The sequence below is a fragment of the Protomyctophum bolini genome, assembly GCF_963924005.1.
Source record: "Protomyctophum bolini genome assembly, chromosome: 11".
Taxonomy (NCBI): domain Eukaryota; kingdom Metazoa; phylum Chordata; class Actinopteri; order Myctophiformes; family Myctophidae; genus Protomyctophum; species Protomyctophum bolini.
In genome coordinates this window covers 18235813-18253426 of record NC_137872.1, presented here as the reverse complement: position 1 = coordinate 18253426, position 17614 = coordinate 18235813, and the positions used below count along the sequence as shown (strand labels likewise).

The window sequence follows — 17614 nt, the reverse complement described above, 5'->3', positions numbered from 1 at the left end:
TTTACCCGGAAGTGCAACCCCGGAGCACTGAGCAGTGCAAGACGTAAACATTTTCGTTTAGTCGAAGTTTTAGGAGAGCATCAATCAGAACTGTTTGTTTGTGATCATAAAGAGAACCATTGCTCTCCATAACGCCGCTTAACTAGATACCAAGATGAGTAAAAACCTTGTGGAGCAGTTTCTGTCTGCGACTGCTGATCAGATCGTGGAAGCTGTTGAAAAGATTATCTCAGGCTACGAGGAAGAAATGTTCCAGTCTAAACGAAAGATCAGTCGACAACGCAAGATGCTCGATGCTCTTCTACAATCTGAGATCAAGTTAAATGGAAGTTATGGAACATCAGGTATGTGATACAATTAGCCCTGACATGATTGAAAATGACATAATCGATAAAATCTACTACGAGACAGTGTAAATCTTAAAATGGGGGGAATCTAGAGTTGCAATATAAATATAATACCATCCATTAACACTATAGGGCAGGCCATTCATCCAAATTGCATCTGCTTGAATTAAACGACGTCAAACTCACCAACATTGCAGCTGTAATTGTCCTTTCAAACTGCAAAGCGTTTGATTAATAAAAACAGTAGACTGTAGACATGTTATGAGCTGTTTTCAGCTAAGACATTCCGTGTCGTGCTGAAGTTTGGAAGCACCGGTTTTTATTAACGGGTCGTGCTGCTGCCTCCTGCATTATGTGCAAATTCGAAACGGTGACTTCGACGATCGAGCGCTTCCAAACTCCAAAACTAAAGAAAATAAATCGCCTGCATAGAATTTCCCAAGAGTGTGCTCATATTCATAAAATTTCTACGGTGGATTTTTATGAAACAAACTCTTTGTAGTTTGAAAGAGGATAATTCAAGCTTTCCCTACATCTGCAATGTTGGTGAGTTTAACGTCTAATACTTATACAAGCAGATCGAAAATGCAATTTGGATGAATGTGCTGTCAATGGATGGTAATGGTAACACAGGGTTCCCTTGTGTACTCTCTGCTGCCCCACCTGGGGGAGTCAGGTTATGGTAATAGTAAACTCTAGATTCATCCCATTATTTTTTTTAATCTAGTGTTTCAAATTGCGGCTAGAATACCAGCACGTATACACATAGTATGTGTTTGTGTTTGCAGTACATTTCAAGTATAACTCAATACAAAAACTTTTACAGTGAGTGGACGACACCATAAAGCATTACACTTGTTTACAATAGGGCCCACCATTTTCAATTCATCAAAACATTTAGAGAAGTTCGAATATACAACTATATAGTCAAAAGGAAATCATCATAGGAGGTAAAAAGGGAAAAGAAACATATACAGTGAGGGGGAACAGAGGTGGGTGGGGGATTCTGATTTTACGGGGGCCAGTTTCGAATTGCAGCCGTCTGTAGGTGCCCTTTGAGAGCAGTTTTGAAGGAGTCAAGGGATTAGGGGATGTCTTAATAACTGTTGGTAGGGCGTTCCACATTTTAGTGGCATAGGAGCGATATAAATTTAGTCCCTTGTTTGTGCCGAATCTGGGTTGCACATGGTTTGTTGAACTCCCTCTGGTGTTGTGGGTGTGGACTTCGTTGACATTAAGGAAGTATTTAGACAGGTACATGGACATGGGTATCTTGGTGGTGTAGCGAATCTTGTGGACCAGACCCATTGCAAGGTCCTGTACTGTCGTCAACCCTCAGCCATTCCAGCCTGTCAAAGTGGGCAGGGGTTAGATGGGTTCAGGGAGTGAGGCCAAGTAGTAGCCTCAGACCAGTTTGTTTTAGGAAGTCTGGAGCCTTGTTTTAACTAAGGGCCTTAGAGGTGCTGTGGTACCAAGCATAGTCGAAGAAACCTTGTACGAGGGCTCCTGTTAGGGTCTTCAAGGTGTTTTTGTTGACCAGTGAGGAGATCCTGTATAGGAATCTTGTTCTTTGGTTGACCTTAGTTTTTGATTACGTTGGTGGCCGTTTTAACACCGGAAAGATTTGCCTCCTGGATGGAACCTAGGTAGGTATTAGGTAATTTCAATTTCATCTTTTCGTGTTATAATATTGTCGTCCACTCTAACCAAGAAGCCATCTGCCTTGCTCAGTGTTAGAGATGATTGCCTCAGCCACAGCCAGCCTCTAATGTAAAATGCCCACTTAAAATGTTTATGCTGGTGAAATTCAGGGTGAAATCATGGTTTAGAAATTCATAGTTTTTTTCCCACTCTGGTCCATAGCTCTGGTCCATATATATATATAAAATGGTCCATAGCTCTAATTGATAGGTATTACAGCTATGGACCAGCTATGGACCAATTTTAGCCTGGAGTAAAGAAAATGGTCTTTCCCATAGTTATAATTGCGTACGATCCTTTCGATCACTTTCAGAGCGATTTGTTGGATGATAGAAATATTGACAACCAAGAAAAATCCATCAGAAGGACATCTGGAACGCAATCGTTCAGCCGCCCTCCCTCCATGTTACAAAACATTGTTTCCGCGGCGCAGTGTTAACTTAACGTAATATCAAAAACCAACAGCCATTAAGTCATCAATAATGTTTATATAACACATTGTAGTGAATTCTAAGTTGGAACTTGGCACAGAGCCATTATCGTTTGGCAAAGTGTGGTCATTCACTTTAAACTGTATTGTCTGTACTACGCTATGGTTTTGTTTGGCTTCGTTTGTCTTGTGTATAAACTCATGCATAATAATACCCTACTTCCAAAGAAATGGTGTTGGTAGCCTACTTGGAAGTCACTAAAACATGTTCTATAAACATCATTGATGAATTAATGGATTTTTAAAATATATATATAATAAAGTTTCAGTGATCATATGTATAGAAAAGTGTCTCTTACCATGTGACTATATCAGGCCATTGTGTCGTGTTGGATCATGTCCAGCAGTCAAGGAAAACATCGGACTCTAGCTTGTTTCATTTTCTAAAGTAGCGTTCCTTGTCGAGTGGCAACAAGGATCTGTGCCTGTGATCTGGCAAGCCATGACTCCTACTTTAAAATTAGTATTTTAAAGCATCTGCGTTTGAAAACCCACAACTGAACCCACTGTTTATTCCGTTTGGGAGCACTCTGAACTTTACCCCAGCTCCACCCCAGCTATATTGACGCCCCTGATCGTGATGACATGTACATATAGTTGAAAATTTGTCTTAGTTTAAAGTTTAAAATCAGTTTGAATTTATACAGAATCTAGCCAATTGCATTTAATACATTATTAAAAAAATATTGATAATTGATCTCCATGTATTGGATTTTATTGCATATCCAAAGGCTCTTCTCAAATATTTGGAAAATGGTTCTTCAATTAGCACTACAGTTACTGAGAAATGGCTACTGGACTGGACACTAATACGTTTTTCAAGCTGTAGCTGTAGCCTGGCTAACCACCCTCCCTTGAAATTACATTACATTTATTTCGGAATGAAATGTATTCAAGGTGGAGTGGTTACTTAACCAGGCTACCTTTTATTTTTCCCAGGGTAGGGTAGGTGCAGGAGAATAACATCACAGTAAAGAACAACAAAAATATTATTACATAATATATTAACAGTATACACAGAAATACTCTAACTGTACCTACCCGAGATGTGTGATCTCAAATCATGAAGTGAAAAAATCCCTTTAATCGAACCAGTATGTTTTTTTTTAATATATATTTTTTATCCCACGATTTTGCAACCCATTTTTCACCCCTGTGTCAATCATCTAATGTGATCCTGGGCTCTACACACCCTCCACCAACCTAGTCCCCATATATGGGGGACAAGGGGAGAGCAACGGACTTGAACTCATGCTTCCTTCATGCCTGAGTGTCCAAGTTGCTCCTTTACACCTGACAAGGGGGAGTTTCCCTGGTTGGACGTAGCGCGTGGAAGGAACACGTTATTCTAACCAGTTCCTTTCCCCTCCATCAGGTGCCCCGGCTGGCCAGGGGGAGGCAGTTTAGTGACCAGGATTACTGCATGTTTTTTGTGAGGGTACCTACCCTAGGGGACACGGGGAGAACATGCAAACTCCACACAGAAAGGCCCTTTCGCCAACCCCGCCTTCGGGTATGGGCACTGATGAAGATCGAACCAGTATGTTGAGCCAGGAGAGACACACACACACACACACACACACACACACACACACACACTCACACTCACACTCCATTCAATCCAAAGAGTTTTATTGGCATGACAAAACATACGGACTCTCCCAACACACACACACACACACACACACACACACACAATTTGTAATTACTGCTGAATGTTCTCTTCTCCTTTTCTACTCCGCAGAGGAAGCACAGCTCATCCTCTCTGTGGTGTGGGAAGAGGATCTCCTCACTGAGCAGCAGAAGGAGTGGAATTCCTGTGAAGTCTCTGTGAAGCATTTTCTGTCTGTTGCTGCTGATAGGATCATGGAAGCTGTTGAGAAGATGATCTCAGGCTACAAGGGAGAAATGCACCAGTCAAAACGAGAGATCAGTCAACAATGCAAGATGCTCAATGCGCTTCTACGACCTGCGATCAGGTTAACTAGAATACCAGGTACAGGTATGTGTTCAAATGTATCTGATTGATGTGGTGACAACATTAGCCCTACAATGGCTGTGATATTCCAGATACACAGCCATAGATCCAAAGCTATGCCTGCCCGGTAGCAGACTGATCGTGTCAGTATTTTAACTTGTATCACTGTACTGTACTGTACTTTCCCAATAATTAATTGCTGTGACTTGGAGGCAGATATTTCCCTAACTGCCCAGCTTTCCGGGTTTATGTGAATACAAACATTTGCTTGTGATTGGCTGATCACCCCATAACGATGATTTGATTGGCTGAGCAAAGTACATATTGAAGATAAAAGTGAGGGCAGAAAGTTAAGACGCCAAAAGTGATTGGCCGGAATGAGTTTGGTGATTATTTGATTGGCTGAGCACAGAATTTTCTAAAGTAGCGTTCCTCAGCTCCATTGGTTACCATTATCATTTTTCGACCGCGGTCGAGATCGTGGATTTCACAATATTACGCCAGACTTCCCGGTCCTTCATTGCCACCCCAGTTCCTAGTTACTGATGCCTGCAGTGGCCGGCAAACTGTTCTTCTGGATCGGACTAGTGAAGAAACACGGGGAAGGTTGCCCTATATTAGATTAGTCGATGAGTGTCTCTTCCAAGACAGATTTTGCGCTCTCATTAGAAGGCGGGTGTAAGTCGGCTCAACGGTCGTCCTAAATATTTTTACTTTTAACATATTACCAAGCTGGGATGACCAGATCTTATGCATGTCATTGCAGGCTGACAAGGCCATACCCTTCCTAGTTTGATAGCATACCATTGGTTACCATAGTATCTGACTGTAGAGATGCTATAATTACAGGGATACCTCAAAAGAAATTATCTTTGGATTTAATATAGCACATCCAAAGGTTCTTGGATGTATTCGTGTCCTAGATGAAAATGGTTTCTTAAAGGGCTTTTTGGTTACGGAGAAATGTCCACGGGACACTTAACATTTTGAAGCAAGAACCTTGAGATGTGTGGTGTACTGATATTTAATCATTGCTGAATGTTAACATCTCCTTTTCGGCACCTCAGATGAAATAGAAAAAGTAGAAGAACCTCTACCTTTCACTTCAGCTGAGCAGATGCCCATAGAGGCTGATGAAGAGGTCCCATCTCCAGGATTCTCTGAGCCTGAAAACGAAGATGACGATGTCTGGAATGCTACTCAAGATGGAGACAGTGACAGAAATGAAGCTACTCAAAGTGAAGAGTGGTGGCCAACGCCAAGCAAACAACATCGCACACTGACTGATAAGACACCACAGATGAGGAAAAGGGAAAAATCCTGTATCTGCAAAGTATGTGGGAAATCCTTTCATTATCAAGGCAAAACATTTCTGAAACATTTGGAAAGTCACCATAAAACTGCCTGTGGGCTGTGTGGGATGCACTTCAAGACTGAGGAGGATTTTGAACTTCACCTGAAAACTCACAAGAATGAGATTGTAACTCGCAAGAATGTGAAAGAAGCGGTTTGTGATATTTGTGGAAAATGCTTTTACTCACGAGGCAATTTGAGGAGCCACATGAGGAGCCACACAGGAGAGAAGCCGTTCACATGTGAGGTGTGTGGTAAATCCTTCAACTTTCTGCAAAATATGACAAGACACCTCACGACTCACACTGGAGAGAAGCCTTTCAGATGTGAGGTGTGTGGTAAATCATTCAGCTATCGTGACAGTTTGACAAGACACCATATGATCCACACTGGGGAGAATCCATACGCATGCACCATCTGCAGCGAACATTTCATTAGGTACTCTACATTAAGAAAACACATGCGGACTCATATAAAACAAAAAAAAGGAACTGTAACCAGTACCACTCCTGTATATGACGATGGGGATGATGTGATCACAAAAGAGCAGCTGGTGCAAATCATATGTAAAGTGTGTGGGGAGGATTTTCACTCCAAAGTCTCATTGGTGAATCATCTGGAAAGTCACCCTAAAGATGACTGCGGGCTGTGTGGGACGCACTTTAATACTGAGGAGGACTTTGAACTTCACCTGAAAACTCACAACGATGAGATTGCAAAGGTTTGTGATGTTTGTGGAAAATGCTTTGCCAAACCTTTCTATTTAGATAAACACATGAGGAGCCACACGGGAGAGAAGGGGTTCAAATGCAGTGTGTGTGATAAAGCTTTCAGACAACCCATGTCCTTGGCAGATCATCAGAATCAACTCTGGGGAGAAACCATTCTCATGCATCAACTGCAATAAATGCTTCACAACCAGATCTAATTTAAGACAACACATGAAGAGATGCAGATGATCATTTAAAAGATGACCACGCCTGTACGAGAATGTAACTACTCAAGGGGGATTTTAATGCAGAGGTGGATAGACATACTCGTGCACCATCTGCAGCACTAGTATCTCCCATACCACAGTTTCTTCATCTTGTATATCAATTATGTGTAGCTCAGACAATTGTCAGTGGTTCATGTTTTTGAGGGGTGCTAGCTCCTATATACAGGTTTAATGTTTGTCTTTAGTTCAATGTTTGTTTAATAAACCATTGACAATGAAGGGAGTAATTATGTCATATTGTCTCTTTATTGTTAATGGCATTTAATGTTTGTTTTGGCAGTGCCTGGAACCATTTGTTTTACATCACCATTACATCACCTAATCAACATGAGTTAGACTTTAATATATTCGCTCCCCTCACTTCACACTTATTTTTTTTTGTTAAGGACTCTACTGCAAGCACTACAACAATATCTATATCATTGAACTTTGTCGTCTTTGTAGTCGTGTGTGCACTCTTCCATAACACTTGAATTAGAAAGGTTTTTAAAACAATATCTTTATAGTTTATAGTGCTTGGTGTGGATGGCCCTTCATATTACATTAACATAATGTTTTCTGTCACCTTTTCTTTAAGATCACTTGTAGTGGATCATCAGTGCTCTAGTCTACTCTAGTGCTCAAAATATATAATACTGTTTGGGTGGAAGGTGTTTTTTGAGGGAAGCACCCTATGATCCGACGGACCATTGCTCCGAAGGAGCATTGGTCCGAGGTGCGCTGGTGGTCGGGAGAGGGTTGGGGTTAGGTTTAGGTGTCTGCCCCGGGGGAGGGGCAGGCACAAAATGCGTCTGTTGTACTCAAACGCTAACAATTCACTTTTATGGATTTAAATGTATAGATAGTTACAATAAACCACTGTGTCTAGTCTTAACTTTTTTGAGGGCTCCTATATTCAACTATTTTCGTCCTACACAAACATTAAATTCCCATTGACAATGAATGGATAATTTTTGGTGTGAGCAAATAGGCATAGTGTCTACTGTCTATTTTACGTCATGATGGTGTACGTCTGTACAATGATAAGAGCACCCCTCACTTCACACGGGTGTGATTTTTCTTGTAATGTTTAGAGTTTAATGAGAATTGAGACAAAATTCTCATTAATCTGTCGGACTAAGTTGTATTAATTTGCAGATGCTTTATGCGGACAGCCCCACCCTCTGCTGTTCATGTCAGTAAAAGTTGCTTTTGGCGTTTACGTTTATGAAGCAACCGGAAGAACACTACTTCCGCATTTGACCAACAACAGTTGGTCAAATGCGGAAGTGCAAAAAAGCGCTCAATGTTAAACCCCAGTGCCGTGGGGTTTCCTCGTGCTAAATACAGGGGCCCGCCTGCAGTTACAGCTTTCACCACTATGTCTCGCGGCTTCAACGTTGGCAAGGAGAACTTCAATGCACACGTGGGTAATGGGGTGCATACTTAGTTTAGACTAGTCCTTGGTTAGACATAAGGTTGGTACACTTGGAGTGGCATGATTGGGAGGACCCTGTTCTGGATACCGATCACCATCTGGTGGTGTGTTGTTTCAGATGGCAGGAGAAGCCTCTGGACAGACCTGGAAAACCCAAGTGCATAGTGCGGGTGAACTGGAAACGTATGGCCTCACACCTCAGGAAGGACTTCTCTGGCATCCATGTGGAATTTCAATGTTCAAAGCTGCGACTGTGAGCTACGTGGTTAGAAGGTCTTATGGGGTAAGGCGGACGGCGGTCCTTGTTGAGGGCCATCCAATCTCTGTAGCCTACGCCCAAAGCGAAAGCTGTGTCCATGTGCTCAGCAGTAACGTGGATTCATTTCTGGTGGGGGTTGGCCTCCGCCAGGGCTGTGAAATTGGCATATTGTCACCCATCCTGTTTGTGATCTCGAGATGCAGCCATGGAGGAGATGGAATACGTGGTTCGGCGAGCAAAGGATTGCTTCACTGCTTTTTGCATATGATATGGTCCTTATGGCACCATTGGTCCGAGACCTTCAACTCTCACTGCAACGGTTCGCGGTCAAGTGTGCAGCGTCTGGGTTAAGGATTAGCATCTCAAATTCTGAGACCATGGTTCTCAGCAGGAAATTGATGGATTGTACACTCCGGGAAGGGAATGAGACTTTGCTCAAGGTGAAGGAGTTCAAGTAGTATCTCAGGGTCAATTGTTCATTGATTTGGAAAGGAGCCAGCTTGGGCATCTAGTATGTATGCCTCCCGTGCGTGGGAAGAGACCTCGTGGCAGACCAAGGATCAGATCATGATGGGGGGGATTATATCTCCACACGGGCTGGGAACGCCTTGGGATCCCCCAGGAGGAAGTTGCTAATGTTTCTCTGGAAAGGGAAGACTGGTAATCTCTGTTGGAACAGTTACCCTTGCGACCTGATTCCGGATAAGCGGTTGAAGATGGATGTATTTTATCAGATGTGATCCTAATAAATTATTGTCACTGTATCCTTATTTTGCTAAGGAACAAAAACAGCATGGTGAAATCTAGCAGAAAGGGCCAAAATGTGTTTTCAAAACTTTCCATTCATAGAATTCCTTGTGACTTTTTTCTGTTATTCAGGACATATTGAGGATACAAAATCAGTTGAGTTTATTTTTGTTGCCATTTGTGGGATGTTGACCCCCATTTTTGCATAAAATGACTGGACTATGGAGGAGGCGATGCTTCCTGTATCCTGAAACACTTGTTGTTGAGTTCTCAAAGTTTTCCATCTACTATTGTTTGTGTTCAAGAATTTCTTGAACACAAACAAATAAAGAAGTTAAATTGTTTGTGCGTGTGCGTGCGTGCGTGCATGCGTGCGCTGAATGTTCACTTCTCATTTTCTGCTCCTCAGATGAAATAGACATGGTAGAAGAACCTCTACGTGTCACTTCAGCTGAGCAGATGATCATAGAGGCTGAGGATGAAGAGGTCCCATCTCCAGGATTCTCTGAGCCTGAAAACGAAGATGACGATGTCTGGAATGCTACTCAAGATGGAGACAGTGACAGAAATGAAGCTACTCAAAGTGAAGAGTGGTTGTCAAAGCTAACACAGATGAAGAAAAGGGAAAAATCCTGTATCTGCAAAGTATGTGGGAAATCTTTTCATTATGAAGGGTCATTTCTGAAACATTTAGAAAGTCACCATAAAGATGACTGTGGGCTGTGTGGGATTCACTTCAAGACCGAGGATGATTTTGAATTTCACCTGAAAATTCACAAGAATGAGATTGCAACTCACAAGAATGAGATTGCAACTCGCAAGAATGTGAAAGTAGCGGTTTGTGATGTTTGTGGAAAATGCTTTGCCAGACATGTAAATTTGGAGATGCACATGAGGAGCCACACGGGAGAGAAGCCATTCACATGTGAGGTGTGTGGTAAATCCTTCAGCGTTCGCCAATATATGACAAGACACCTCAGGACTCACACCAAGGAGAAACCTTTCAGATGTGAGGTGTGTGGTAAATCATTCAGCTATCCTGCCAGTTTGACAAGACACCACCTGATCCACACTGGGGAGAAGCCATACGCATGCACCATCTGCAGCGAACATTTCATTAGGTACTCCACATTAAGAAAACACATGCAGACTCACAAAAAAGGAACTGTAACCAGTACCACTCCTGTATATGACGATGGGGATGTTGATACAGGGGTGATCACAAAAGATCAGCTGGTGCAAATCATATGTAAAGTGTGTGGGAAGGATTTTCACTCCAAAGTCTCATTGGTGAATCATCTGGAAAGTCACCCTAAAGATGACTGTGGACTGTGTGGGATGTACTTTAATACAGAGGAGGATTTTGAACTTCACCTGAAAACTCACAAGGATGAGGTTGCAAAGGTTTGTGATGTTTGTGGGAAATGCTTTGCCAAACCTTTCTATTTGGAAATACACATGAGAAGCCACACAGGAGAGAAGCGGTTCAAATGCAGTGTGTGTGATAAAGCTTTCAGACAACCCTGCGCACTGACACAACACCTCAGGATCCACACTGGGGAGAAGCCATTCTCGTGTACCACCTGCAGTAAATGCTTCACAACCAACTCTAATTTAAGACAACACATGAAGAGATGCAGAATAATTTAAAAGATGACCACTCCTGTAACCACCTGTAGGGGGATGTAACTCCTCAAGGGAGATGGTAATGCAGAGGTGCTCTCTTGATATTCGTGCACCATCTGCAGAGTTAAGTATCTCCAATTATCTGTAGCTCGGGGCAGGCAATTTTTAATATTGCATTCAAATTGTTTTTGTATTCCGTTATGTTACGGGCTGTCCACAGCAAGCACTACAACAATTGAACAATCATTGAACTCTGTCGTCTTTGTAGTTGTGTGTGCACTCTTCCATACACTTGAATTAGAACGATTTTTAAAACAATATCTTTATAGTTCAGAGTGCTTGGTGTGGATGGCCCTTTATTGTATGTTAACATAGCGTTTTCTGTCATGTTTTCTTTAAGATTACTTGTAGTGAATCATCAGTGCTCTACTCTACTCTACAGTGCTCAACATAGAAAATGCTGAAATGCTGATCCTCTTGTGATAGGAGCCAGGGTGAATGGTGTTTTGTTTTTCTTCTCTTGGGAATTGCAGGAGGCCTTGATAGTTGGATGCTTTTATGCTACATAGAAGGTGGAAGCAATGAAGACTATTCACGTCTTCACGAATGTACATAATTATCTGAATTAAATGTCCCCTTCAACAGTTACAGTTGAAGCAATTGCAGAAGATATTAGGTTTATTGTTGAATGTTCAAGCATGCTCTGATCAATGTGTACTTTACATGAAAAAAGAAATGCTCTTAAAAAATAAACTTTCCAAAAATGTATGGTATGTTTTTATTAAATAAAAACATAGCAAATACCAATCTAACATTGAGATGCCCACTCTTCAGTTTACCGTTGGGATGAGTGAAGCTCATAATGTTTTGTTTTTTTAACCCTTTTTCGCCCCAATTTAGTTGTTATGCCAATAGGCTACAAAGGGAGGTTGGATAAAATAGGAGAAAATGATAAGAGTTGTTCCTGTAACAAACATGACATTCTAGTAGCCGCAATTTGCAACTCTAGAGTTGCAAATTGCGGCTAACATTCTAGATACCTAAAAGAAAAGCATGCATTTAATTAAATGAAACGGGGATAAAACATACATAACATCACTGGAAATAAATAATGGCATTTTTTTCCGATGGAGTCTTGTATTGTGTTGTGCTTGAAATATAGGCCTACTGTGAAACTGCAATTTTTTTTCTCTACGTATCTTCCCTTTTGTGCAGTTTTTATACTGTGCTAAATACATACATAAAATCTAAATGCTTCTACCACCAGGCGGCGGTGCTCTGGATAAGAGCTTCTTGATAAATGGGTTAAAAAAGAAAGAAAGAAAAGGGTTACTCGGAAGTGCAACCCCTTGCAGGGCAGCGGAAGTAAACATGTCCAGTCCCTACTAATAGGATATGGTCCAGTCCGAAGACTGTTTGTGGTGATGCGAACATAAAGAGAACCATTGCTCTCCATAACAGTCACTGTCAGTCAGTCGATGTGATATTAGCCGCTTAACTAGATACCAAGATGAGTCAAATTCAAGGTGTTCGGGTCCTTGTGGAGCAGTTTCTGTGTGCGACTGCTGATCAGATCGTGGAAGCTGTTGAAAAGATGATTTCAGGCTACGAGGAAGAAATGTTCCAGTCCAAACGAGAGATCAGTCGACAACGCAAGATGCTCGAGCCTGTGCTCGATGCTCTTCTACAATCTGAGATCAGGTTAAATAGAACACCAGGTATGTGATACACATACAAATTACGTATGATTGATTGGTGCGTTTATAAAACACAGATCTGATCAACAGAATACCAGAGATGATTGCCTTAATCTAGCCTGCAGAATCAACTCAAGCAGCCTGCCTCTAATGTAAAACGCCCACTTCAAATCAAATGTTTATTCTGGTGAAATTCAGGATGATTGGTTTAGAAATGCATAATGATTTTTTAAATAAATCACTGAACTGATAGACAAACCTTGACTGAGCCCTGGAGCTTAAAAAAACCCCAAAAAAGGTCACAGGCACAGCTGCCATAGTTACCAGTCAGGAGGAGACACTACGCATAGCCGCATACATACATACAGACAGACAGACAGACAGATGTTGTAATTAGATATTGCTGAATGTTCTCTTCTCCTTTTCTGCTCCTCAGAGGAAGAACAGCTCAACCTCTCGGTGTGGGAGGATCTCCTCACTGAGCAGCAGCAGGAGTGGAATTCCTGTGAAGTCTCTGTGAAGCATTTTCTGTCTGTGGCTGCTGATAGGATCATGGAAGCTGTTGAGAAGATGATCTCAGGCTACAAGGGAGAAATGCACCAGTCAAAACGAGAGTTCAGTCAACAATGCAAGATGCTCAATGCGCTTCTACAACCTGAGATCAGGTTAACTAAAATACCAGGTACAGGTATGTGTTCAAATGCATTGCATTGACGTGGTGACATAGATATGCCTGCCCGGGTAGCAGACTGATCGTGGCAGTATTTAAACTTGTATCACTGTGTGTGTACTCACTCACCCAATAATTAATTGCTGCGACCTTGTGTTGGATATCGTCCTCTAGTTTAATATCCATTTGAAAGTTCACGCAGTAAATTAGTTTTAGTAATATCTCCACTTTTACACAACCTGCACAAGGACAACTTTCAGTGTGACAGGCTTGACATGATTGCTGGACTGAATAAATGAAAACTTCATTTTCAGAGCACAAACGTATGGGGCACACAATTAATAGTTGTGATTATTACAGTGGGCCCTTTGAGCACTTATGGGTTGAGTGTCTTACTAAGGTATTACACATTGTAATACATTGTAGTACATTGACACATATGTACTGTAGAATGGGTGGGCTGGGGGTAAAACTGGTGACACTTATGATTTCCATACATTCTCTTTTCAGTCATACTACTTTAAATAAAATCTGTTCTGGATGGCAATGCTGACATCCTCCTACGATTCAGTCTAATGTCCCTCACCGCCAGCCGTAGACGAGCAGTCTTTTATTTTGAAGACCGCAAAATTCACCAAAAAGCAGGAAGCATATATGCCTCTAGCTAATTATGTGACCAGTGTAACTTTAAAAGTCATCAAAAGAAGCATTAATAGTGTAACCGCGAGGTAGTGATGATTCAGTAATGAGCCCCTAACATCGTTGTTCTGTTCGTTTACCTGTCGCCAGAAGCATTTACATTTCGGGAGTGACGCGGTACAAAGGCACAAATTACATCCAAATTTTGGATGGCAGAAGATCCACTCAAAAAGGAAAAAAATCTGAATATTATTCTCTCGCCTGATATCATTGAAGATGCGCTAGGACGTGTACACACGTCATTGCAACCCGTTGGTTGGATTCCCTAGGACGTGTGGACACGTCGGATGGACGGAACCTGTTAATCAATGCTGAATGTTAACGTCTCCTTTTCTGCTCCTCAGATGAAATGGACAAAGTAGAAAAACCTCTACCTGTTCCTTCAGCTGAGCAGATGCCCATAGAGGCTCATGAAGAGGTCCCATCTCAAGGATTCTCTGATGCTGAAAACGAAGATGACAATGTCTGGAATGCTACTCAAGATGGAGACAGTGACAGAAGTGAAGAGTGGTTGACTGGTAATACACCACAGACGAAGAAAAAGAAAAGTATTATCTGCAAAGTATGTGGGAAATCTTTTCATTATGAAGGCTCATTTCTGAAACATTTGGAAAGTCACCCTAAAGATTACTGCGGGCTATGTGGGATGCACTTCAAGTCAGAGGAGGATTTTGAACTTCACCTGAAAACTCACAAGCAGGTGAAAGTAGCGGTTTGTGATGTTTGTGGAAAATGCTTTTCCAAACGTTGCAATTTGGAGATGCACATGAGGATCCACACGGGAGAGAAGCCGTTCACATGTGAGGTGTGTGGTAAATCCTTCAACGTTCGCCAAAGTATGACAAAACACCTCACGATTCACACTGGGGAGAAGCCTTTCAGATGTGAGGTGTGTGGTAAATCATTCAGACTTGAAGACAATTTGAAAAACCACCACCTGACCCACACTGGGGAGAAGCCATACGCATGCACCATCTGCAGCGGACATTTCATTAGGTACTCTACATTAAGAAAACACATGCGGACTCATTTAAAACACAAAAAAGGAACTGTAACCAGTACCACTCCTGTATATGACGATGGGGATGTGGATGCAGATGTGATCACAAAAGAGCAGCTGGTGCAAATCTTATGTAAAGTGTGTGGGATGGATTTTCACTCCAAAGTCTCATTGGTGAATCATTTGGAAAGTCACCCTAAAGATGACTGCGGTCTGTGTGGGACGCACTTTAATACTGAGGAAGATTTTGAACTTCACCTGAAAACTCACAAGGATGAGATTGCAAAGGTTTGTGATGTTTGTGGGAAATGCTTTGCCAAACCTTTCTATTTGGAAATACACATGAGAAGCCACACAGGAGAGAAGCGGTTCAAATGCAGTGTGTGTGATAAAGCCTTCAGAAACCGCAGCAAACTGAATGATCACTTCAGGATCCACACTGAGGAGAAGCCATTCTCGTGTACCACCTGCAGAAAATGCTTCAGGACCAATTCTAATTTAGGACAGCACATGAAGAGATGCAGGCTCATTTAAACATGGAGTGCCGTGATCTTCCTGTATTTATGATGTGACAATACTTCATTAGACCCCTTGGTGTGGTTATGTGCAATAATATCTTCCCTTTGTATTTAGGGTTTCTTCCTGGAAGCTGAAACCTTGACATTCAAAGGTGCCAATGAAAATTGCAGTGATGTAGTGACATCACATTTTCCGCATTTGACTGACACTGAACTTTGACGTACACCACGTCAAATCTCACGTCTTGTCTTGAGCTGTCGTTGGCTTTGTCTGCACCCTAGAACCAGTGTTGGAGAAGATGCAACAGTACTGAAGTAATAGTGACTGTGTTTACATGGACCCTACTATTCACTTAGAATCAGAATGACTGCTCTATATTGATTAAAATGCCACATGTGAATATTCCAATCCAATCTTCAGAAGTCATTTTCATTCTAGTTTATTAAAGGGGGTGGTATAAACGTTTTGATATTTAGAACAGGAAAATATCAATCTCATTTGCATCTGAGCATAGGCATGCTGCCTGTGATTGGCCTACCGACATTGCCCGTCTTGACTGTCCTCCGAGACGCGAGGTTACTCCGTGGTGAGATTGAGAAATAAATAATACAAGAGAATGACACACCATTGGCGTTATCCCATTGAGATATAATGAGCACTTCCTTATTCCATTGTTATAATGGGAGTCAATGCTAGTGTAGTAGCCGGGGAGCCACAGGCCCAAAAGCTCAACAGTTAAGGATTAACCTGTGATGTCATGACATACTTTTTATTTGTGTTTTTTCTATTCACTTGGTCATTAAGGTCCACAGAATGAGAGGTCCGATAATTCTAACCCTAACCCTAACCTCCCACGGGGCAGCACACCTAAACCTAACGTTAACCCTCTCCCAACCCTTAACGCACCCCTCACCAACCTTAATCCGGTCGTTTTAACGCACCCCTCACCAACCTTAATCCGGTCGGACCAATGCTAAGTCTAACCAATGCTATGTCTAACCAAAGTATGCCTCCCCTGCCGGAAACATTGCGACAAAAGTTATGGCCATTTTTGTATACCACACCATGGACAAATAATAAGGCAACATTTCATCATACTTTAGCATGTGACATGTCAAACTAGGGGGTTTTCATGTTTCTGAATCCATTCCAAGCATTAGTTTTGCACTGAAAACACTCCTTGGCCTAAAAACAGTGATAGCCGTCATCACAAATGTGATGATCAGCACATTTGGGCAGTGGATATGGCCAAATTGAGGCCAAGGTTTATTCATTTATTAATTTAGCCAGCTGTTAGTTTGTGGGAACTTCTTTGCCAATCCTAGCGGTTTGGAGATACACAAGAGGATCCAGACAGGAGAGAAGCCGTTCAATTGCAATGAATGTGGTAAATCCTTCAACCAATACCAAAATAGACCCCTCATGAATCATGATCCAGTCCACACTGGGGAGAAGCCATACTCCTGCACAAAATGCTTCAATGACTACTCTACATTAAAACGACACAAAGACTAATTTACCTTTCCAGTCAAAAAGGAAAAGAGATGAGGTTCTCTTATAAGCCACTTCTTACCTCACCGAAATATCATTCATATGTATACATGTACTGTAGTGCAAAATCAAATAATCAATTAAATTGAGAGCGTCTCTCTCAGATAGACAATGCTGATGAAGGCTTGTACGCCGAAACGTGTTCGTTGTACTGCTGCTCTGCGGCATAGGCTACCATGCCAACTGATTAAAATAATTATTAAAACTGCCTTAAAACGAGAGTTCCTACATACATTACAATTACAGGGTAGTGATTGTTTTGATAACAGGTTATTGAGTGAAAAGTTGTTTTGCAGAAGAATGGATTCAACTGGGAAGAGGCAGATCAAATGGAAGTAGCATAGGACGGTTGGATAAAATTGTGCTCACATTGCCGATGCCCCCACACACTGCCCCTTCAAAATACATTACAAAAAACAGAAGTTCTTCCTTGCCTCATATATAGGCTACCGGTATATATATCATGACAAAGTGTGGAGTGGAGGGGCACAATTAACACAACCGGTTGGTGGTACAACAAGAACAGGAGGGGAAAAGGAAGGTGGCCTACATGACATGGCAAT

General features: G+C 41.8%; 2 protein-coding genes across 2 annotated transcripts in view; both read left to right on the top strand.

The window, feature by feature from the left end:
- LOC308324834 (uncharacterized protein) overlaps positions 1–17614 on the top strand; it is a 52219-nt gene that overhangs the window by 18474 nt on the left and 16131 nt on the right. The gene's annotated exons all lie outside the window — the stretch shown is intronic.
- LOC308324348 (uncharacterized protein) lies at positions 86–15634 on the top strand (the record flags this gene model as incomplete). The annotated part of the gene is made up of 7 exons (XM_080776390.1): positions 86–344; positions 4283–4540; positions 5584–5877; positions 9699–9848; positions 13049–13300; positions 14326–14499; positions 15615–15634. Exons 1-7 carry the CDS (start codon positions 155–157, stop codon positions 15632–15634), a joined length of 1338 nt encoding a protein of 445 aa, XP_080632516.1. The 5' UTR covers positions 86–154.